At 38.5% G+C, this 23,929-nt stretch overlaps 1 protein-coding gene across 1 annotated transcript in view; it reads left to right on the forward strand.

Annotated features, from left to right (window-relative positions):
- Positions 1 to 23,929, forward strand: part of AR (androgen receptor) — a 196,028-nt gene that overhangs the window by 78,888 nt on the left and 93,211 nt on the right. Inside the window, exon 2 of the mRNA XM_037822338.1 lies at positions 23,235 to 23,386. Coding sequence (XP_037678266.1) covers positions 23,235 to 23,386 — 152 coding nt within the window. The remainder of the gene's footprint in view (positions 1 to 23,234; positions 23,387 to 23,929) is intronic.

Here is a 23,929-nt window from a genome sequence, read left to right on the forward strand (position 1 = left end):
CGTGGACTGGACACCACAGAGCAATCTGTCTCTGGGCATACTTCATACAACACTCATGAAAACGTGGAACTGCTGAGATCAGCGAAATCTGTAAGTTTTTGCGGCCAGGGGACCCGCGCCCCTCCCTGCCAGGCTCAGTCCCGGGGGAGGAGGGGCTGTCAGCTCCAGGAAGGAGAAGGGAGAATTGCAGTGGCTGCTCTTACCGGAAACTCATTCTACTGATTCAAACTCCAACCATAGATAGACTGAGGCCAGACACCAGAGACTCTGAGAGCAGCCAGCCCAGCAGAGAGGAGACAGGCATAGAACAAAAACAACACGAAAAACTCCAAAATAAAAGCAGAGGATTTTTGGAGTTCTGGTGAACACAGAAAGGGGAAGGGCGGAGATCAGGCCTTGAGGCGCATATGCAAATCCCGAAGCAAGGCTGATCTCTCTGCCCTGGGCACCTTTCCTTAATGGCCCTGGTTGCTTTGTCTATTAGCATTTCAATAACCCATTAAATCTCTGAGGAGGACCGATTTTTTTTTTTTTTTTAAATCCTTTTTGCTTTTTCTAAAACAATTACTCTAAGAAGCTCAATACAGAAAGCTTCAAAGAATTGAAATTTGGGCACGTCAAGTCAAGAGCAGAACTAAGAGAGCTCTGAGACAAAAGGCAATAATCCAGTGGCTGAGAAAATTCACTAAACAACACAACTTCCCAAGAAAAGGGGGGTGTCCGCTCACAGCCACCATCCTGGTGGACAGGAAACACTCCTGCCCATCGCCAGCCCCATAGCCCAGAGCTGCCCCAGACAACCCAGTGTGACGGAAGTGCTTCAAATAACAGGCACACACCACAAAACTGGGCGTGGACATTAGCCCTCCCTGCAACCTCAGCTGAATGTCCCAGAGCTGGGAAGGGGGAGCAGTGTGAATTAACAGAGCCCCATTCAGCCATCATTTGAGCAGACTGGGAGCCTCCCAACACAGCCCAGCAGCCCAGAACTGCCCTGGGGGGACGGCACTCACCTGTGACATAGCACAGTCATCCCTCAACAGAGGACCCGGGGTGCACAGCCTGGAAGAGGGGCCCACTTGCAAGTCTCAGGAGCCATACGCCAATACCAAAGACTTGTGGGTCAGTGGCAGAGACAAACTGTGGCAGGACTGAACTGAAGGATTAGACTATTGCAGTAGCTTTAAAACTCTAGGATCATCAGGGAGATTTGATTGTTAGGGCCACCCCCCCTCCCCGACTGCCCAGAAACACGCCCCACATACAGGGCAGGCAACACCAACTACACACGCAAGCTTGGGACACCAATTGGGCCCCACAAGACTCATTCCCCCACTCACCAAAAAGGCTAAGCAGGGGAGATCTGGCTTCTGGAGAACAGGTGGCTCGTGGACGCCACCTGCTGGTTAGTTAGAGAAAGTGTACTCCACGAAGCTGTAGATCTGATAAATTAGAGATAAGGACTTCAACTGGTCTACAAACCCTAAAAGAACCCTATCAAGTTCAGCAAATGCCACGAGGCCAAAAACAACAGAAAATTATAAAGCATATGAAAAAACCAGACGATATGGATAACCCAAGCCCAAGCACCCAAATCAAAAGACCAGAAGAGACACACCTAGAGCAGCTACTCAAAGAACTAAAGATGAACAATGAGACCCTAGTACGGGATATGAAGGAAATCAAGAAGACCCTAGAAGAGCATAAAGAAGACATTGCAAGACTAAATAAAAACATGGATGATCTTATGGAAATTAAAGAAACTGTTGACCAAATTAAAAAGATTCTGGACACTCATAGTACAAGACTAGAGGAAGTTGAACAACGAATCAGTGACCTGGAAGATGACAGAATGGAAAATGAAAACATAAAAGAAAGAATGGGGAAAAAAATTGAAAAACTCGAAATGGACCTCAGGGATATGATAGATAATATGAAACGTCCGAATATAAGACTCATTGGTGTCCCAGAAGGGGAAGAAAAGGGTAAAGGTCTAGGAAGAGTATTCAAAGAAATTGTTGGGGAAAACTTCCCAAATCTTCTAAACAACATAAATACACAAATCATAAATGCTCAGCGAACTCCAAATAGAATAAATCCAAAAAAACCCACTCCGAGACATATACTGATCACACTGTCAAACATAGAAGAGAAGGAGCAAGTTCTGAAAGCAGCAAGAGAAAAGCAATTCACCACATACAAAGGAAACAGCATAAGACTAAGTAGTGACTACTCAGCAGCCACCATGGAGGCGAGAAGGCAGTGGCACGATATATTTAAAATTCTGAGTGAGAGGAATTTCCAGCCAAGAATACTCTATCCAGCAAAGCTCTCCTTCAAATTTGAGGGAGAGCTTAAATTTTTCACAGACAAAGAAATGCTGAGAGAATTTGCTAAGAAGAGACCTGCCCTACTGGAGATACTAAAGGGAGCCCTACAGACAGAGAAACAAAGACAGGACAGAGAGACTTGGAGAAAGGTTCAGTACTAAAGAGATTCGGTATGGGTACAATAAAGGATATTAATAGAGAGAGGGAAAAATATGGCAAACATAATCCAAAGGATAAGATGGCCGATTCAAGAAATGCCTTCACGGTTTTAATGTTGAATGTAAATGGATTAAACTCCCCAATTAAAAGATATAGATTCGCAGAATGGATCAAAAAAAATGAACCATCAATATGTTGCATACAAGAGACTCATCTTAGACACAGGGACACAAAGAAACTGAAAGTGAAAGGATGGAAAAAAATATTTCATGCAAGCTACAGCCAAAAGAAAGCAGGTGTAGCAATATTAATCTCAGATAAAATAGACTTCAAATGCAGGGATGTTTTGAGAGACAAAGAAGGCCACTACATACTAATAAAAGGGGCAATTCAGCAAGAAGAAATAACAATCGTAAATGTCTATGCACCCAATCAAGGTGCCACAAAATACATGAGAGAAACATTGGCAAAACTAAAGGAAGCAATTGATGTTTCCACAATAATTGTGGGAGACTTCAACACATCACTCTCTCCTATAGATAGATCAACCAGACAGAAGACCAATAAGGAAATTGAAAACCTAAACAATCTGATAAATGAATTAGATTTAACAGACATCTACAGGACATTACATCCCAAATCAACAGGATACACATACTTTTCTAGTGCTCACGGAACTTTCTCCAGAATAGATCATATGCTGGGACATAAAACAAGCCTCAATAAATTTAAAAAGATTGAAATTATTCAAAGCACATTCTCTGACCACAATGGAATACAATTAGAAGTCAATAACCATCAGAGACTTAGAAAATTCACAAATACCTGGAGGTTAAACAACACACTCCTAAACAATCAGTGGGTTAAAGAAGAAATAGCAAGAGAAATTGCTAAATATATAGAGACGAATGAAAATGAGAACACAACATACCAAAACCTATGGGATGCAGCAAAAGCAGTGCTAAGGGGGAAATTTATAGCACTAAACGCATATATTAAAAAGGAAGAAAGAGCCAAAATCAAAGAACTAATGGATCAACTGAAGAAGCTAGAAAATGAACAGCAAACCAATCCTAAACCAAGTACAAGAAAAGAAATAACAAGGATTAAAGCAGAAATAAATGACATAGAGAACAAAAAAACAATAGAAAGGATAAATATCACCAAAAGTTGGTTCTTTGAGAAGATCAACAAGATTGACAAGCCCCTAGCTAGACTGACAAAATCAAAAAGAGAGAAGACCCATATAAACAAAATAATGAATGAAAAAGGTGACATAACTGCAGATCCTGAAGAAATTAAAAAATTATAAGAGGATATTATGAACAACTGTATGGCAACAAACTGGATAATGTAGAAGAAATGGACAATTTCCTGGAAACATATGAACAACCTAGACTGACCAGAGAAGAAATAGAAGACCTCAACCAACCCATCACAAGCAAAGAGATCCAATCAGTCATCAAAAATCTTCCCACAAATAAATGCCCAGGGCCAGATGGCTTCACAGGGGAATTCTACCAAACTTTCCAGAAAGAACTGACACCAATCTTACTCAAACTCTTTCAAAACATTGAAAAAAATGGAACACTACCTAACTCATTTTATGAAGCTAACATCAATCTAATACCAAAACCAGGCAAAGATGCTACAAAAAAGGAAAACTACCGGCCAATCTCCCTAATGAATATAGATGCAAAAATCCTCAACAAAATACTTGCAAATCGAATCCAAAGACACATTAAAAAAATCATACACCATGACCAAGTGGGGTTCATTCCAGGCATGCAAGGATGGTTCAACATAAGAAAAACAATCAATGTATTACAACACATTAAAAACTCGAAAGGGAAAAATCAATTGATCATCTCAATAGATGCTGAAAAAGCATTTGACAAAATCCAACATCCGTTTTTGATAAAAACACTTCAAAAGGTAGGAATTGAAGGAAACTTCCTCAACATGATAAAGAGCATATATGAAAAACCCACAGCCAGCATAGTACTCAATGGTGAGAGACTGAAAGCCTTCCCTCTAAGATCAGGAACAAGACAAGGATGCCCGCTGTCACCACTGTTATTCAACATTGTGCTGGAAGTGCTAGCCAGGGCAATCCGGCAAGACAAAGAAATAAAAGGCATCCAAATTGGAAAAGAAAAAGTAAAACTGTCATTGTTTGCAGATGATATGATCTTATATCTAGAAAACCCTGAGAAATCAACAATACACCTACTAGAGCTAATAAACAAATTTAGCAAAGTAGCGGGATACAAGATTAATGCACATAAGTCAGTAATGTTTCTATATGCTAGAAATGAACAAACTGAAGAGACACTCAAGAAAAAGATACCATTTTCAATAGCAACTAAAAAAATCAAGTACCTAGGAATAAACTTAACCAAAGATGTAAAAGACCTATACAAAGAAAACTACATAACTCTACTAAAAGAAATAGAAGGGGACCTTAAAAGATGGAAAAATATTCCATGTTCATGGATAGGAAGGCTAAATGTCATTAAGATGTCAATTCTACCCAAACTCATCTACAGATTCAATGCAATCCCAATCAAAATTCCAACAACCTACTTTGCAGACTTGGAAAAGCTAGTTATCAAATTTATTTGGAAAGGGAAGATGCCTCGAATTGCTAAAGACACTTTAAAAAAGAAAAACGAAGTGGGAGGACTTACACTCCCTGACTTTGAAGCTTATTATAAAGCCACAGTTGCCAAAACAGCATGGTACTGGCACAAAGATAGACATATAGATCAATGGAATCGAATTGAGAATTCAGAGATAGACCCTCAGATCTATGGCCGACTGATCTTTGATAAGGCCCCCAAAGTCACCGAACTGAGCCATAATGGTCTTTTCAACAAATGGGGCTGGGAGAGTTGGATATCCATATCCAAAAGAATGAAAGAGGACCCCTACCTCACCCCCTACACAAAAATTAACTCAAAATGGACCAAGGATCTCAATATAAAAGAAAGTACCATTAAACTCCTAGAAGATAATGTAGGAAAACATCTTCAAGACCTTGTATTAGGAGGCCACTTCCTAGACTTTACACCCAAAGCACAAGCAACAAAAGAGAAAATAGATAAATGGGAACTCCTCAAGCTTAGAAGTTTCTGCACCTCAAAGGAATTTCTCAAAAAGGTAAAGAGGCAGCCAACTCAATGGGAAAAAATTTTTGGAAACCATGTATCTGACAAAAGACTGATATCTTGCATATACAAAGAAATCCTACAACTCAATGACAATAGTAACGCATAAAACAAGGAAGAATATCTGAGCAGGGCCATCAGAGGCTTCACGATGTGGGGGAAATAGACTTCACAGATTTAGCTCAGCCAAGTCATGAAACAAATGACTAAGCACATAAACAGTATAACAATCCCCAGAAAGTGATCAGCATCCAGAGTGGCTACAATATAGTATTTTAAATGTAAGGTTTTCAACTAAAAGTTATGAGACATGCAAAGAAACAGGAAGTATAGCCCATACTCAGGGAAGAGAAAAAGAAAGCATTCAACAGAAATCATCCATGAGGAAGCCCAGACTTTGGACTTACCAGACAAAAACTAAATTAGCTATCTTAAATGTGTTCAAAGAACTGAAGGAAACCATGTGTAAAAAACTTAAGGACAATATGAGAACAAATTCTCACCAAATAGAGAATATCAATAAATAGACAGAAATTATAAAAGAAAGAACTAAATAGAAAATATGGGGTTGAATAGTATGATTGAAATGAAAACTTCACTAGTGGAGCTCATCAGTAGGGTTGACTTCAGAAAAAGAATCAGTGAATTTGAACATAAATCAATAAACATTATGGAATTTGACGAACAAAAGAATGAAGAAAAAAAACAAAGCTTCAGAGCCACATGGGATACCATAAGTGGACCAAAATATGTGTAATGGGAGTACCAAAAGGAGAAAAGATAAAGAAAGGAGTAGAAAGAACATTTGAAGAAATGATGGCTGAAATCTTCACAAATTTGATGAAAATTTTTTTTCTTTTTTCTCTTATTAAACACCAATTGCATAAAACAGTATCTGTAAAATTGGCCCATAACATGCAGAAATGTAATATATTTGACAGTAATTTGTTGGTGCCAAAGAGTGGGGTGAGAATGAAGCTATATTGGAGAAAGGAAATGTCATCAGAATCATCAGATTGTAACTGAAATCCACAGGAAGAAGTGAAGATAATCAAAATGGTAAATATGAAGATTACCATAAAACCATCTATAAAAATAATTGTGCACTCCTCTTATCTTTTCAAAGACATAATATTATATAAAGCAATAATTATAAACATGTTTAGTTGACAAAATTCAGAGATATAATATGTATAAAAATTACTGTTATATATAAAGCAATGAAATGGAGCTATATAGGAGTAAAGTTTCTATAACTTACTGGATTTAAGTTAGTATAAATCTGTAGCAGATTCTGATAATTAAGATGTATATTGGAAGCCTAGAGAAACCACTAATATTTCAAAATTTTGTTTAAAAATATAGTTAAAAATATTCACTAGAGAATATCCACTTAAGGAAAAAGGAGATAGTGAATGAGGAACAAAATAATCATGAGAAATACAGAAACCAAAAGCAAAAAGTATGATGTATATCTAGCCATATCAATAATATTATTAAATGGGAATGAATTAAAAATCCAATCAAAGGTCAGATGGTCATCATGGATTAAAAAAACAAATCAGATTCATCCATATGCTGGCTACAAGAGTCACACTGTAGTTTCAAAAACACAAACAGGTTGAAATTAAAAGGATACCATACAAACACTAACAAAAAGAGAACTGGAATGTCTGTGCTAATATCAGACAAAATAGACCTTAAGAAAAAGATTTTGGTGAAAGAAAAAGATTTTGGTGAAAGAAAAAGAAGGAAATTATATAATGATAAAAGCATCAAGAAGATATAATAATTATAAACATATATACATCTAACAACAGAGGGCTGAAATGCATGAAGCAAATATTGACAGAATTGAAGGGTGATATAGACAATTCAACAATAATAATTGTTAAGCTCAATACCTCACTTTCAATAATAGAACAAGGAAACTGAAGGTCAACAAGTTAATAGAAGACTTGAACAACACTATAAAACAGCTAGAACCAACAGACATCTATACAACACTCCAGCCGACAGTCTTCTCTAGTGAGCATAAAACATTCTCCCAAAGCAGACCATATTCTAAGTCAAAAGACAAGCCTTTTGTGCAGATTATACCATCAAGAACGTGAAAACCCAAACCAATAGAATGGGAGAAAATGTTTGCAAATCATCTATCTAATGAGGTACTTGTATTCAGAAAATATGAAGAATTCTTACAACCTAATAATCAAAAGACAAATTACCCAGTTTTTAAATTTGCTAGGATTTTAAGATATTTCTCCAACAATGATATACAAATGTCCAATAAACACATGAAAAGATGCTTAATATCATTAGTCATCAGGGAAATGTAAATTAAAACTATGGGATTCCACTTCACACCCACTAGGATAGCTATAATAACAATTTTTAAAACATGGACAGTAACAAGTATTGGCGAGAATGTTGGGAAACTGAAGCCCTCGTATACAGGAGGTATGAGTGTAACATGGTACAGCTGGTTTGGAAAATAGTCTGGCAGTGCCTTAAAAAGCTAAACATAGAGTTACCATATTACCCAGCAGTTCCTCTCAAAGATATATACCCAAGAGAATTGAAAACATATGTCCATGAAAAACTTGTTCATTGATGTTCATAGCAGCAGCATCCATAATAACCAAAAGGTAAAAGCAACCTAAATGTCTTATTGGATATTTTATGGATAAATAAAATGTGTTATATCCAGGTAATGGAATATTATTCAGTCATAAATAGGAATGCTACAACATGGATGAACCTTGAACATATTATGCTTAGCAAAGGAAATCAGAAATGGAAGGTCACAAATTGTATGATTCCATTTATATAAAATGTCCTCAATAGGACAATCAGTGGAGATAGAAAGTGGATTAATGGTTGCCAGGAACTGTTGGAAGGGGTAATGGTGAGTGATAGCTAATGAGTATAGGAATTTCATTCCAGGGTGATGAAAATGGTCTGGAATTAGATAGTGGTGATATTTATGCAACTTTGTGAATATCTAGAAACTACCAAATTATTCACTTAAAAGGGTAAATTTGTGATATGTGAATTACGTCTTAAAAAACTGCCACAGTGAAATATAAGTTCATACATACTAGTATGGCTAAAATAAAAACAGATAGACAATGGCAAGTGTTGGTTAGGATGCAGAGATATTAAACCCTTATACATTTCTGGTGGTAATGTAAAACAGTGCAGCCCCTTTTGAGAATAGTTGGACAATTCCTCAAAAAGTTAAACATGAATTTATTATAAAACCCAGAAGTTCTACTCCAAGATATCTACCCAAGAAAAATGAAAAGTTATGTCTACAAACAGACTTGAGTGTAAATGTTCATAGCAGCATTATTTGTAATAGCCCCAAACTGGAAACAATCTAAATGTCCATCAATTGATGAATGGATAAATAACTGGTGGCATATCCATAAAATGGAACATTGGCAGTAAAAAAAATGATGCACTGATACAATGCTATATGCTATGATAGGGATGCACCTCAAAAACATTCTAAATGAAAGAAGGCGGTCACGAAAGACCACATATTGTATGATTCTATTTATATGAAATACCCAGAATAGGCAAATCCATACAGACAAAGTAGATTGGCGGATGGACGAGGAGGGACCGGGGTGTAACTCCTAATGGGTATGAGATTCTGGGGAGGAGGGTAATGGAATTGTTGTGGAATTACATAATGCTTATGGTTTCACAACTCTGTAAATACAGTAAAAACCGTTCACTTGAACTTTTTAAATGATTGAGCTTCATGGTATGTACATTAAATCTCAGAGTTGTTAAAACTCTACCATGTTCTTACATCACTCCATATTATTCACACTTATGACTTTTTTTTCAAATAACTTTCTAACTGTGCTTGCCTGTGATGGCTTCAGAGTACACTGTCTGTGTCCTATTCTTTTCTGTGTCCCTGGCCCATAAAAAGATTAGTTTCTGTGTTTTAATGGGTGTGGAGACTTTGGTCAAGACAATGAGCTGTAGCAAATACAGATTTGGGGGTTTTATTACCTATATGTAAATCTGTGATACCAGTTCCATGGTCCAAGGGGTTCATTGTAGGAAATATGCCTTTGTTAGCATAAATGAGGTTTAGCATATCTTACACTAAAATTCTCAATTGTGATTTACACTTTTACAAAAGTATGCTTTTTTCCTTCCAAATACCAAACAGTATCTTTGATGATTTTTTCAACTTTAGCCACCATCCCTATCGAATCAAGGAATAAAAATGGAGTTCTAAAGTATAATTACATTTGCTTCCCACAATGGAGTACGGATAGAATTAGTGTAAGTCAATCAGGATGTTCAAACATCTGAGACTAGTTGTTAGTTGCCAGATTTTATGTTGGCCTTATGAGATATACTCAGAGAGATGTGGCTTCTTGTTCTTGCTATGTCTCTCCCTGATTGTGGAACGTTAGGCAAGTTGCTGTGCCTCCCTATGTCTCAGTTTCCTTGTATGTCAAATGGAAATGATAGTTTCTACCATGGAACATTGTGTTGAGCATATGTTATGATAATTGATATGAAAGCACCTAAAATAGAGTCCTGCACATAGTTGTTAATGACGATGGTGGTGGTGGCGGCAACAGCTTATTTTATTACTCAGCATGTATTACATGCCAGGTACTGTGCCAGCTACCTGACATGAATTAACTCGCTTAATTCATACACCCTTCTGCATAGATACTTTGAATATCCCCATTTCATAGATGTGAAACTGCAGTTGCTCAATAAGTGGCAACTACATTTTTGTATCCTGTGTGACTTCAACTACCACTGTGCGTGTATGGTGAGTGCTCAGTAAATATCTGTCTCCCTCCTTTCTATTGGTATTTTTTTCTTTCTCCATCCAAGCCAATCGTTGGTGTTCAAAGACCACTCTGTGTTTATATGTGTATAACATAAGCATCTAGGCAAACTGTGACTAAGGCATTTAACAAAATTGGAGCACAGGGCTCCAGGCAGCCCAGCATTACTCTAGCAGCCCAATGAAAGAACTCCAAACCACTTTAGTCCTCTTTGGGTAGATTATTATCCTTTCCAGCTTCCAAACTGTGCAGAAGGCAAGAACCACATTTCAGATCTGTTTCTTCATTGCCTGAGAAGCACAGGGAACACAGTATAGCTTTCCAGGGTTGAGGGAAGAAGAAAATCAGATCCCAGTCCTTTCCTAACTACCTGTTAGAGGGAAAGTTCATTTTCAACTGTCCTCTGTTACACTTCTTGTACCGTAATGTTCCCTTCTCCCCCTCAATTGCCATCTCCCACCTGTCTCTTTGCCATGCCTGCTTGTTGCTGAGAGAAAGCAGCTGAAGCTTCTGATGGGGAAGCTGAGGGTGGTTTAGATCCCTTTGCCAGGAACAGACCAACTCAGCTTTCTGCAAGCTGTGTTAATTGGATCTCTAATCTATCCCCCTTGTTTTCTTATTGGTTCTATTAGTCATTCATTTATCCATAGATTCAATAAATATTTAACAAATACTGATTAGGGGCCAAGCAATGTGTTAAGTACGGGTATACAAGTGAACAAAACAGAGTCACTGCTATAGGGAATTGATAGAGACAAACAAGTGAACCAGCAAATGTCCTAGTCTTGCTTTGTGGGCTAAGTACCTGGTGCTCCTGATTGCATGATCCAGCCTGAGTCCTTATCTTTTCATCCTTTACAAGTAGGACCTTGTTGAACCGAGTAATCAAGGGTCAGTCATTTGGATGCTAAATCCTGGAATCCAAGAAAACTAGTGCCAGGAAGAAAGCAGTGGAGTGGAATGAACACAGGGCATATAGTCCACAGAGTTGTATTGACTAGGCCCAGCTCTGTTGCTTACTTGCTAAGTCACTTAGCTTCTCAGCCTCTTTTTGCTCATCCGTAAATGGGTTTCATGAAAATCTCTACTTGGAAGGGGTGTTGGGAGGGTTTTGTTCACTCGCTCTGTATCTTGTCACCCTGGTGTGCTTATCAGTATAAAAAATAATTTTTTTCAACTCTTCGTATGCTTGTTTCCTTTTCCCTCTAAAATGGAAGCTCCTGAAGGCAGGTAGACATCTTTTGTAATTCATTTATCACTTTATCCCTAGTCTAATGGTACCTGGCTTTTGGTAGGTGCTGAGTACATTTTTATGAACAGAATGGATAATGAATGTGAAGGCATTTTTAATTTATCAAATGTTGCACATATAGTAGTTGTTAAATTAGAGATCTCCAACACCACCCTTTATTTTATAGATATCAGAAGGCAGTTTGGTACATTAGAAAGAATTCTGGATTAGGAATCAAAACCTGAATTCCAAATATGGTTCTGCTACTTTCCAGCTGTGCTGCTTTAGGTAAGTTACTTAACCTCACTTTGCATCAGAGTTGTTATGCAGATCCCACTAGTTAATGTATGTGAATGTGCTTTATCTGCTTGAAGTGCTCTACAGATACAGGTTTTATAAGATCAGAAAACTGAAGGTCAGGAAAGAGTTATACATCCAAGGTCACACAGTGAGTTAGTGTCCATTATGCAGAAGGAAATTCCAGAACAGAAACAGTGGAAGAAAATAGGCAGTGGCTAGGCAGAAGGGAGAGAAGGCTTTGTCTGTCTGCAACTTGTCTCTTCATCATAATGGCCAAAGAGAACTAGGATGGTACTGTGCCAGAGACTACATGATCACTTTGCAAAATGGAAGGAACTTGTTCATCAAGTTAAAACAGTTTATCTGTGTTTATCTAACAATGACAATTCCACCAGCTCCTTACCACTTCACTTTTCCCTAGCTCAAAAAGATGCAAAAACTTCTCAGATTTTATGCTGGATTGCATTTTTTTCACCTCTATGTTTATCTGTAATATAGAATTTCTACTGAGGACAGGGGGGAAAAAAATTTCAGGGATTTGAGTTAGACATAAGGAAGAACTTCCTTATCAGGTGGTGAGTGGTATATTATCAAATGGAGATTGTGAATACTTTATTATTCTTGAAAAAATATAGAGAGAGGTTCTTATTTTTTTGATATAATTTTAGCAGCATTCTAACTGAGGACTTGAAAGTTGCTCAGGGTCCATTGTTACCTTCAAGTTCAGATTCTCTTTGAGTGGCAACATATTGGTTCTTAAACCCTTTTTTTGTGCTTTAAGAGTAAGAGTAAGGGATGTAGAAAGAAATAGGAAGGCGAGTTGAACAGGCAATTTCCAGGCCATGTTTGGGCCAGACACTGGAAATTAAGCAACGATAGCTGCATGGTGGATGGGAGCCAAACATGTACACTTTATTTGTGATATAAAGAATTATAGGTACTCTGAAATAAAACTGTACAAGTTGGAGCGTAATCACATTCTATCCAGGGGATACAGAATTGGGAAGGACCTCATGGAATAGCTGATAGCCTCTTGTGCTGTGATGTGGCAAGTGAGACAGAAACAGATATCTGGAGGAGGGTGAGATCATTCCAGTTGGAGGAAGTAGCACTGTAAGCAAAGATATAAGGGAATGAAACAGCAGGGTTAGACTGGGGAACTCCCAAGAGATTGGAAAGTCACATATAAAAGGTTGTAGGCAGTGAAGGGCTAGAAATAGGCCTCTAAAGCCATATTAGTGCTTTGAATTTGGATTATGTAGGCCAAATGGTTTTAGGTGCCTGCCTAAGAAAATCATTTGGGCATGTATGAAAATGACAGATTCTCAGGTCTCACCTGTAGGTTCAGAAGGGTTCGGGTTAAGTAGGGGTGGAATCAGGTGTCTGTTTTGCCAATTAGCACCTTAAGGGATTCTGATGCATCAGTGGATTAAGACCACTACTATAAGGCATGGGGAGTTATTGAAGGCTCTTAAGGAGGGAAGTTATGAAAGCAGATATTTTAGACAGGGTTGTTTTGGGGTCCTGTGTAATTTATGCACTGGAGATCAGTCTCTTGACTGGCAAGGATCAGGAAGCAGAAAGATTTTAATAAAACAGTTGCAGTTATTTTCAAAGTAAGTCCGTGTGTGTGTGTAAGGGGAACTATTTCAGCAGTAACATTAACAGATATTAGTCACTGATTGACTGATTGAATGGCAGTGATAGGTGGGGTGCATTGAGGAAGTATATTGTATTAACTCTAGGATGACTCATGGATTTCTGGGTTCAGCCCTTGGGGCCTGCCATACACTATGACAAACTATAGTCTGGTTGTTGACCTTGGAGCCAAAGATTTGAGCTCAAATCTTGCAGCCATCATTTTACTGTCTATGGATTTTGGGCAAGAAACTTAAGGTTTCTGGACCTCAGTGCTCTCTTTTACAAAATGGACATAATGATGCATACCTCATTCATTTGTTTTAAAGATTAAATGAGTTTAAGCTATACAAAATGTAGTATACTAACTGGTACATATAGGTGCCCAGTAAATGTCAGTTGTTAATATTTTGCCATGTGTTGTAATGCGTGCTGCAGAGACTTGGGGTAGGGAATATTTAGTCTCAGCTTATGATTCTCCTCTTAAAATTCAAAAATCAAAGTCTCTATATTGGGGAGCAGGGCACTTTTCTCAAGTGCTATATTAATACCGGCCTTGCATGCATGCATGTGTGTGTGTGTGTGTGTGTGTGTGTATTTAATGGAGCAGGGTAAACCCTATTGCTGATGAGTATTTCAATGAGACTGTTTTTCTAGTGCCTGTAGGTTTTTTTGGCCAACATGAAATGTCTAGCCTTGACCCCCTGGTCGTGGACTGAGCTTGGAATCTCTTCAGCACATCATTGCTACCCAGGTTGTGTCTGCTCACATGATGCTTTCTTCCTTCTTTGAGTTTCTGAGAGCCTCAGACCCTGAGGGGTGAACATTTTTCACATTTCTTAAGCTACATTGTCTGGTTTTCTCTGTCTCAGACAAATTCACAGAAGGATTTTAACGATAGATTTTAATTTTTTTCAGGGTTTTCAAGAGTTTGGGATAAGGGAGGGACTGCTGCTTTTCTGCCTTAACCTGTGATGCCTGATACTGGAAGATAGCCTAGTATATTGTAGAGCTCACTGGACTTGGAGTCAGATGCCCTGGATTCTAGTCCCAAGGGGGAGTTGGGACAGGAAAGTGGGATGTGGAGAGAACTGATTATTTATCTTGAGTGTGCTGGACTCCTTCCCATGCTTACCTGATGCATTTGTCACAAAACCCTTTTGAGGCTGATGTATTATTTTCTCCATTTTATAGATAAGGAAACTAGTTAGAATCACTTTGTGCCTAACATTTCAGCTATGATCAGTAGCAGTGGGATTCAAACTGGGGTCTGTCTGCCCCAAAGCCTTTGCTCTTTTCACTTTTGTTGCTGCCACTTACTAGAAAATCCCTTTAACTCTGAGTTTAATTTGCCTCATCTGTAAAATGGGGTTATGTAATTCTTGCTCTGAATGACAGTAAATATCCTCAGACCAGACTTAGGAGAGGAGGTACTCAATAACTATTTGCCAATCTCCAGCAAAAGAGTAGTTCCATAATGGATGAGATCTATTTTGGTAGCTGCCATACTGTTTAATGCTTTTACCATCTTTCCATAAGACCCTGGAGTATAGTAATGGTGTTCACTATATAGGTTTTTCATATATTTCCTGTCCTGGATTGTAGACCTTGGAAGAACTTGGTTTGTAGAATGTGACAAAAAATATTGTTCTACAAAAGAATGCTGGCATGGGAAGCATTAGCTCTGGATTCTAGTCTCAAGCCTGCCTCAGAATATTTGTTTCTCTTGGTCATTTCCTATCCCTCTCTGGGCCCAATTTTTTCACGTGAACAGTGATGGGGTTGAACTAGGTCAGCAGGTTTGAGCCCTGATTGGACATTAAAATCAACTGGATGTTTAGGCCACACCCCTACTCAATTAAATTAGAATTAGGGAGCGGGAAGGTAGGGCACTGGTATTTTAATAAAACTCCCCAGGTGATTTTAATGTAAAGTCAAAGGTTAAAACCACTAAAAGATGCAATGTCATATAGCATGATGGGCAAAGCATGGGCTTTGGAGGCAGCCAGATATGCATTCAATTCCTGGCTCTTCTACCTTACTACCTGTATGATCTTGAAGAAACCACTCACTACTTCTGTATCTCTGGCTATTTGTTTGTAAAATGGAGATATACTATCTATCCTTCAGTAGTTGTCACAAGGATTAAGCACCTTCAACAGTATTTAGCACATAGGAAGCCCTCAATAAATAGTCTCCTTAGTTCAGAAGTTCAAGTGGAAAATGTTGCTTCAGGAAGATTTAACAGGTAAATTGAAATCAAGTTGTTTTCTCATTCCCTGCTTCTTTGGTGATGGATCCTGGAAACAGAGAATGTGGAAACAGCTCTCAGCCCTCTGATTTCATGATAATGTAGAAAAGAATCCAGCTAGTTCCTCCATGGCCGATTGGCTATAATGGCTAGACAGCCATTGGAGAGATTTTGGCTCACAGAAGACAGCAGATGTGGCTTTGGAGATGCAAGGACATAACTTTAATAAGGCTTTGTCTGTTCAGCCCCATTTCTGAGAGCAGCTCCAGGAGAAAAGGACAGATTTGTCATGTTGGGACACATTGATAAAAGTCTTGCTACAGTCTCTCCCCGTTAGTGCTGTAAGTAATGTAAGCTAAAGGAAAGTGGGAGTCACCAGTAGGGCTGTATCTATTTGATGCATTGTGACAGATAATTTTTTATTTATGATTCATGTGCTGCTTAAAGCAGTTGCTTCCTCAGCTTTGAAGCTTGAATATGCCTTAGAGCCCTGGGCACCCCCACTTGGTCTCTAGGTAGATTCCAGAGTAAATACTTGACAAGTATGTAAACTATCCAGTTTTGTCAGTAATAGGGCTCAATACATGGTGGGCATCAACCTCTAACCACCCCCCCCACCAGGCAAAATACACCATTACCTCCTCCTATAGTAATCATCACCTTACCCCTTTTTACAGCATTTCTCTTGCTATACCTTACAGTGTCCATTTGTGTACTTGTCTTAGCCCCTAATGAGTCCTTGAATATTCCTTGAGGACAGGGGTTGTGTTTTTCTCTTCTTTATATACCTATCATTTAGCAGAGCCATCCCTTTATGAAGTGTGAATGGTATGAATGATTGAATAAATGAATGAGGGGTTTGAGCAATATCCCTTCCCCCTCCCTTCAGGATGGGGATTAGGGGATGGGAGGTGGTGTCTTTCATATCACATAAAATATAACTTGACTTGGAAGGCAAGACTTCCAGAATGGCAAAGAAAGGACATCCATAAATCTGCCCTTTCATAACAGCAAAGAAAATGCTGGCAGAAATTGTAAAAAAAACAACTTTCCCAGAACTCTGAAAATGAAGCAAAGGCTTGCAAGAATCAAAAGACCATTTATTTTTAAAAAAAATATTGTTTGTTCTCCTGTTCATGATGAAAATACTTAGAAATCAGTAATATAAGGAAATTTGAGAAATTCACAAATGCGTTGAATTAAACAACACACTGCAGTAAACAGTAGGCCAAAAATAAGTCACAAGGGAAAAATGAAACTGATTTGAGGTGAATGAAAATGAAAGCACAACATGCCAAAACATGGGATACAGCTAAGCTAAAACAGCACTTAGAAGGTAATTATAGCTAAATGCTTATGTTAAAAAAAAAAGAAGAAAAAATCTGAATTCAGATATGCAACTTTTCATCTTAGGAAACTAGATAAAGAATAGCAAACCAAAAACAAAGCCAACAGGAGGAAAGATTAATAAAGATAATTGTGTAAATAAATGAAATAGAGAAAGGAAAAAAAATCGACAAAATGAAAGAAACCAAAAATTGCTTCTTTGAAAAGATCACCAAAATTGGCAAAACTTTAGCTTGCCTGGCTAACATAAAAAGGAAGACTCAAATTACTAAAATCGGGAATGAAAGTGGTGACATCACTATCCGCCTTAGAAAAATAAAAGGATTAAAAGGAAGTACTATGAGCTTTTCTATGCCAACAAATTAGATAAGTAAGATAAAATGGACAAATATCCAGAAAAATACAAACTACCTAAACTGACTCAAGAGGAAACAGAATATTGGAATAGCTCTATAAGAAGCAGACAGTGGATTACTAATTTAAAAGCTTCCCCCAAAGGAAAGCTCAGGTCCAGGTGGCTTCACTGATGAATTCTATCAGATATTTAAAGAAGTTAATACTGATCTTTTACAATTTCTTCCAAAAAACAGGAAAGGAGGGAAAACTTCTCAACTCATTCTGTTAAGCTAGTATCACCATGATATTTAAATCAGACAAACATACCACAAAAACAAAAACTACAGACCAATATCATTTATGAGTATAGATTCAAAAATCCTCTGTCCCATGGCAACACACGCGGTGTGTCTCCTGGTCTCTTCCTTCTCCTCTGCGTTCCGTTTCAGTTTCAGCTCCTTCTTTCTGTGACTTTCTCTCTCTCTCTCTCTCTTTTATTCTCTTAAAAAGAACTCCAGTAATAGGATTAAGACCCATCCTGATTGAAGTGGGTCACATCTTAACTGAAGTAACATCATCAAAAAGCCCTATTTACAATGGGTTCACACATATAGGAATGGAATAAATGTAAGAACGTGTTTTTCTGGGGTACATACAGCTTCAAACCACCACAGACAGAAAGTCCTCACATTTCAGATATCAGACTGGCAGGGGGAGAAGAAGCTATCTGCTTTATGGCAGTACTTTGCCAACGTCTGCAATAAAGTATTCCTTGCATCCACAGAGAATTAGGGGCACAAGGGATCATGAAGAGAGAATAACTTTGAGTTTTCTCCAATTTTATCTTAAAAATTCATGTTGAGTTGTCATTATATTCCGTAATGTGATTGATATAAAATAATATTTTAAATTACTGAACATCAGGAAAAATAAACCCCTTCTACTTTGAAAAGCGCAGAGGTATGTATAAAAAAGATACACTTTTACACATGTAGGTTTTTTTCTTTTTCTCTATATATCTTTCCTTCTAAGTCTGTATAGCAAAGAAGGATGATCTGCTCTTTTTAAGATATTAGATGTTTCCCTTTATGTTATGGTAAGACAAAAGGTGAAGGCAAATAAAAGTTACAATGCACCTACTATGTAGAAAGCACAGAGGGAAGGGCTTTTCATGTTAATTCTCAGGGAAGCCGGCTAGGGTAGATGGTATCATCCCCACTCTCAGATGAGGCAAATAGAGCTCAGAGAGACTTAATGACTTGGCCTAAATATAGTAGCTATTTATGGGGGAGGCAGGATTCCAGCCCAGATCTGACTGGCTCCAGGAGCCTTGCTGAGTTGACATTCCTCTTCCAAACAAGGAAAACTGGTCTGTGACTTTTGCATTTCACCCATTTCCTCAGTAATTGGGGGGCTTGCTCAAATGAGTCAGACCCTTCAAGTATCCGCAAGTCCTCCTTAGAAAAGGGAGAAAGAGAGAGAGAGAGAGAGAGAGAGAGAGACTGGTGATACCAGCTGGGTGCTGAGGGTTCCTGGGCAAACCTCCCCAGGCATGAGCTGTCATTTGCAGGCAGTCAGCTTCTAGTGATCCACTTATATTTAATTAATTGTGAAACTGCTGGAAAGCAGTGTTCAGAAAACCTCCATTCTATGCAGCAGTGCATTTGCTTCAGACTCATAAAATCAAATTCCATGCCTTGGATAAGTGAGCATGTAACATGGGGGAGGTGGGAAGAAACACAATGTCACATGCAAATTCTGCACTTGTTCCCAAAGTAGACCTCTGCTGTGTTGGCAATTAAAATGTTATTTGAAGGGTGTTAGAGATTTCTGTGATTTTTCTTTTATTTTTTCTATTATTATGTGCTATTGTAGCTATACATAATACATGGAACATATCCGTAAGTTATACAGCATGGTAATAGAATGAATACTCATGAACCCTGATTTAAAAACAAGAAAATTAACAACACCACTGCATCTACCTTACTAGAATGGAACCTCTGAGAAGGCACTGATTTTTGTCCATTTTTTATTGTTGTTTCCTCAGGAACAAGAATGGTGCCTGGTATGTAGGAGATGCTTAGTAAATATTTTTTAAAAGAATGCATAAATCTTGCATTCTCCTTCCTCACATCATCACCCCCAGCATCCCCTTAGAAGTAGTTGCTATCCTAATTTGGGGATTTATTATCCCCTTGCATTTTTTTAGTTCTATTATGTACGTATTACCAAATAACATATTGTTTGCTTTTGCTTCTTTTACAACTTCATGTAATGGAATCTTACTGTATGTATGCTATCTTGACTTATGTCTTTTATGCAACATTAGCCTGTGAGATTCACCCACATATAGCTGAGTCTGTTCCTTCTCACTGCCGAATTGTATTTTAGAATGTGGCACATAATTTATTTAACCATTCTCCTGTCAATGGAAGTTTACTTCTTTTGCTTTTATAAACAAAGCTGCTATGACCACTCCCACACATGCCTCCTGTTATACATATACAGGAGTTTCTCTAGGATGTACACCTGGGAGAAGGACTACAGATTGAATTTTAATTTCCAATGCCCAAAGGTCAGCCCATGAGTCAGAACTGCAACGTACCCTTTGTCCACACTAGGCCAGGTTCAGTGGGAATGCTGTCCAAAATATTTTGCCAGAGGGAGGAGGAGCCTGGCCTGGTGAAGCCAGGAGATATTATCTCAGGCCTGTTGGCAAAGTGGGTTGTAGTTAGAAAAAGTCAAGATTTTGGAATCTCCTCCATGGTATATCCTCTTCTTCCTCATTTGTATTTTTTTGCTAGATGCGCTTTATTAAGTTTATATCTAATAAAAATATCAATAACTTTCTTCAGTCTTAAAGCATTGATTATAAATTTGATTAATTAGATTCTTTTAAACAATTTGAACTTTATTTTAAAATTTAATGTGGAGGAAAATATCTTTTTCTTAGATTCTTTCCAATAGGACTTCTCATTTACTTTCTGCATGTTTCCAGCTTGTTTATTCAATATTCGTTCTGTAACCATATAAAAATAATTATGGTCATTATCACCATCATCTCATTTACCCACAAATACCTTTATGCCTTTACAAACATTCCTGTATTTGCTGTGCTTCCTCAACTATAGCAGTCTGCAGTCCATTTTGTTTTATCATTTACTATGTTGTTTTATAGTTCTTTGCTTCCTGTCTTTTTTTCCTACTAGATGGTTGCTTGGTGGCAAGGACAATGTCTTGATCACCACTATATACCCAGGACCCTGTGCCTGGTCCACAGGGTGAGGTGCTAGGAGTTGGGTTGAACCAATCTATACAATATCAACCTTCAGTCTCATAACATAGCTAGTTAGTGGTTAAGAATCCATACTTTGGACTCAGATTTACTTGGGATTGGATCCTGGCATTGCCACTTAACTTATTAGATACGTGATCTCGGACAAGTTTCCTTAATTTTTCTGAACATTGTTTTCCTCCTCTTCTATATGGGGATGATATAGAGCTACCTGGAAGGGATGTTGGGAAGATTAAATGAGATGGTGTACATGAAATGGCCTGTCACATAGAGTGCCCAAATATATGTACTGGTTTTATTTGAACTGTTTTTATTAGTTATGCAAGTCAAAAAAAGTGGGGAGAGAGGGAAGGCACATGCAAAAACGTCTGCTTCTTGCTTCACTTTGCTTTAGGGCTGGGAGCACTTTGCTTTAGGGCTAGGAGTTGGGTTGAACCAATCTATACAATATCAACCTTCAGTCTCATAACATGGCTAGTTAGTGGTTAAGAATCCATACTTTGGACTCAGATTTACTTGGGATTGGATCCTGACATTGCCACTTAACTTATTAGATACGTGATCTTGGACAAGTTTCCTTAATTTTTCTGAAAATGGGGTTGGGATCACATTTTTTAGTCAAGAGGATTCCATACTTATACAAGGAAATGATGTTATTAGCATTTGGCCCCTTGTGTAGAGGAAATGAGCTTTCTTGTGGGATCTGTGGCCCTGATAGTCTTGGTGGACAGACTCTTGCTTGCTTTTCAGTTAGGGTAAGAAAGGGAAGGATTGTAGGAGAGAAGATAAGCCACCATAGCCAGCCACTGAGTTAGCATATCAGCAGAACTTTTTGCAATACTCTCTGTTGTACTTGGGACTCTAATGAAGGGACTTGAATATTTGTGTCTTAGAGATAAAGTGCTTGTCAAGTGTAGCCTGAGTGAAAGCTTTCTTTGCTATTGCCCTGCCAGGGCTGCTACTTGGGGTTTGAGAAGAGGATAACCTTTCATGCCTTTTTGGATTCTGATGACTGTGCTGAGCATGATAACAAAGAGCCATGGGCAGAAAGTAAGATCAGTAATGGGGAGATAATAAAGTTGTAGAAACTATTTTGGATATGGAGTCAGCTAGACTTGGGGTTCTGCTCTCTGAGCCTCACTTTTTTCATCTGTACAATGGAGATAATGAGAAAATAAACTTGCCTCACAGTTGTTTTGAGGTTTTGAAAACAGCAAATAGGTGCCCATTAAAACCTACTTTCCTTTCTTTCTCACTAAGGAGGAAGTACTCATAAAATATAGCAGTTACATTATTGTGGATGAGCGTCTGGTCAATTGTCACATCTATCTGAGGCAGATTAACCCAGAAGGTTACTTGAGTATTGTTCAATGCTTAGAATTAGGACATAAGAGAGATTAAAGTTGACCTTTGGGCAGTAAGAGCCATGTACCATTAGTTCAAACTTGAATGAATTACTATAGGAGACTGAGAATTACCCTTCCTTGAAAGTTATAAGATTGGCTTTCTGACCCCTCTCCTTCAGATCTACCTGGAAGAATTCAGATACAAATTTGCTTGAAGATAGGCAGTTACACTAGTTGAGCTCCATAGCTCCATTCCAACCCAGGTTTTCTAGCAGCCAAGTTTTGAGACAGTAGCCTAAGAGACTTCCAGCATCACTGTGCATCATTTTTCAACAGTGGCCTCAGGTACAAATGTTTCTGCTATTTTATATGAGGGAATAGAAACAATGACCAAAAAAGACTGGTGTGATAATATTAATCACAGTCCTTCACTTCTGTTTTCATTCCAAGGGCTTAACCATTGTCTGATTTATGCTGCTACTCACACCAGCAGCTCAGTGGGATGGGAGATGCTATCCCTATATTATGGATAAGATTGAGGCACAAAGAGATAAAGTAAAGCACATCAAACTGCTTCCTAGGTCTAGTTTGGTCGTAGTCCTCCCTTTGGATGAGGTAAAGTCATAGCGCTGGGTTCATACCATTTAATTGCTCCAAGAATACTGCCTGAGTGCCATCTTAAATTAGATACCCTAATCTCAGGTTTTCTGCCTTTATCCTTCCCTCTTATAGACATTACCTATGATTGGCCGATGCCATAGAACTTCCCTAATCTCTTGGCAGGATCCAAAATTCTCTGTGCACATCACAGGAACCCTACAAACATTATCCTTAGGAGAATTCCCAAGAGAACTCAGCTTCAAACTAACTTGCTTGAGCATTGAATAGTAATAATTTAAACATGCAGTTTACTCTTGATGACCTCAGATTCCCACCCCCCTATTTCTGCCACCTGTTGATGCATATTGCACTGTTTCTGTTTTGTCTTTCCAGTTTAGAGACTGCCAGGGACCATGTCCTGCCCATCGACTATTATTTTCCACCCCAGAAGACCTGCTTGATTTGTGGGGATGAAGCTTCTGGATGTCACTATGGAGCTCTCACTTGTGGAAGCTGCAAAGTCTTCTTTAAAAGAGCTGCTGAAGGTAAAGGATCTCACACACTCACTTACCTATTCCCCTTTCTCCTTTACCTTCTGGAAAAAGACACTAATGTTCCAGGACCCTGTATTCTATCATATGGGAGACAGGGTCACCAGTGGGGACCTCTGAGGAACCTAAGAGCCTAAAGAAGCAAGTATTTGTACTTGATGGTCCCAGCTTTGGCAGCCTGTGTAGTGCAGAGAGATTGTAGTCAATGAAGTTGGTCACAGCTGGTGCTTGGGGCTTGGTGGGTCCTAGGAATGAAAGAAAAATCAATGATTTGAAAAGATTTAATTTGCTCTCTGATCGTGTTCAACAAAGAGGGGAAAATATTGCCCTTATTAAAGAGGTTAGAAGTGGAGAAACCCCACTGAGTCCTCAGCCTGTTCTGTGTGGTAAATATGAGACTGTTCCTTAGCAAAGGCTTTCTGGCCTCAGCCCTAGACAGGAAGTGTTCTTGCTGTTCAGGAGACCATCAGTTTCTGCACCTGATCCCCCCTGCTGCTGCCTCCTCTGGGCCTCCTTGCATTAATATCTTCTAGGAAG

The sequence above is a fragment of the Choloepus didactylus genome, chromosome X (assembly GCF_015220235.1).
Source record: "Choloepus didactylus isolate mChoDid1 chromosome X, mChoDid1.pri, whole genome shotgun sequence".
Lineage (NCBI taxonomy): Eukaryota > Metazoa > Chordata > Mammalia > Pilosa > Megalonychidae > Choloepus > Choloepus didactylus.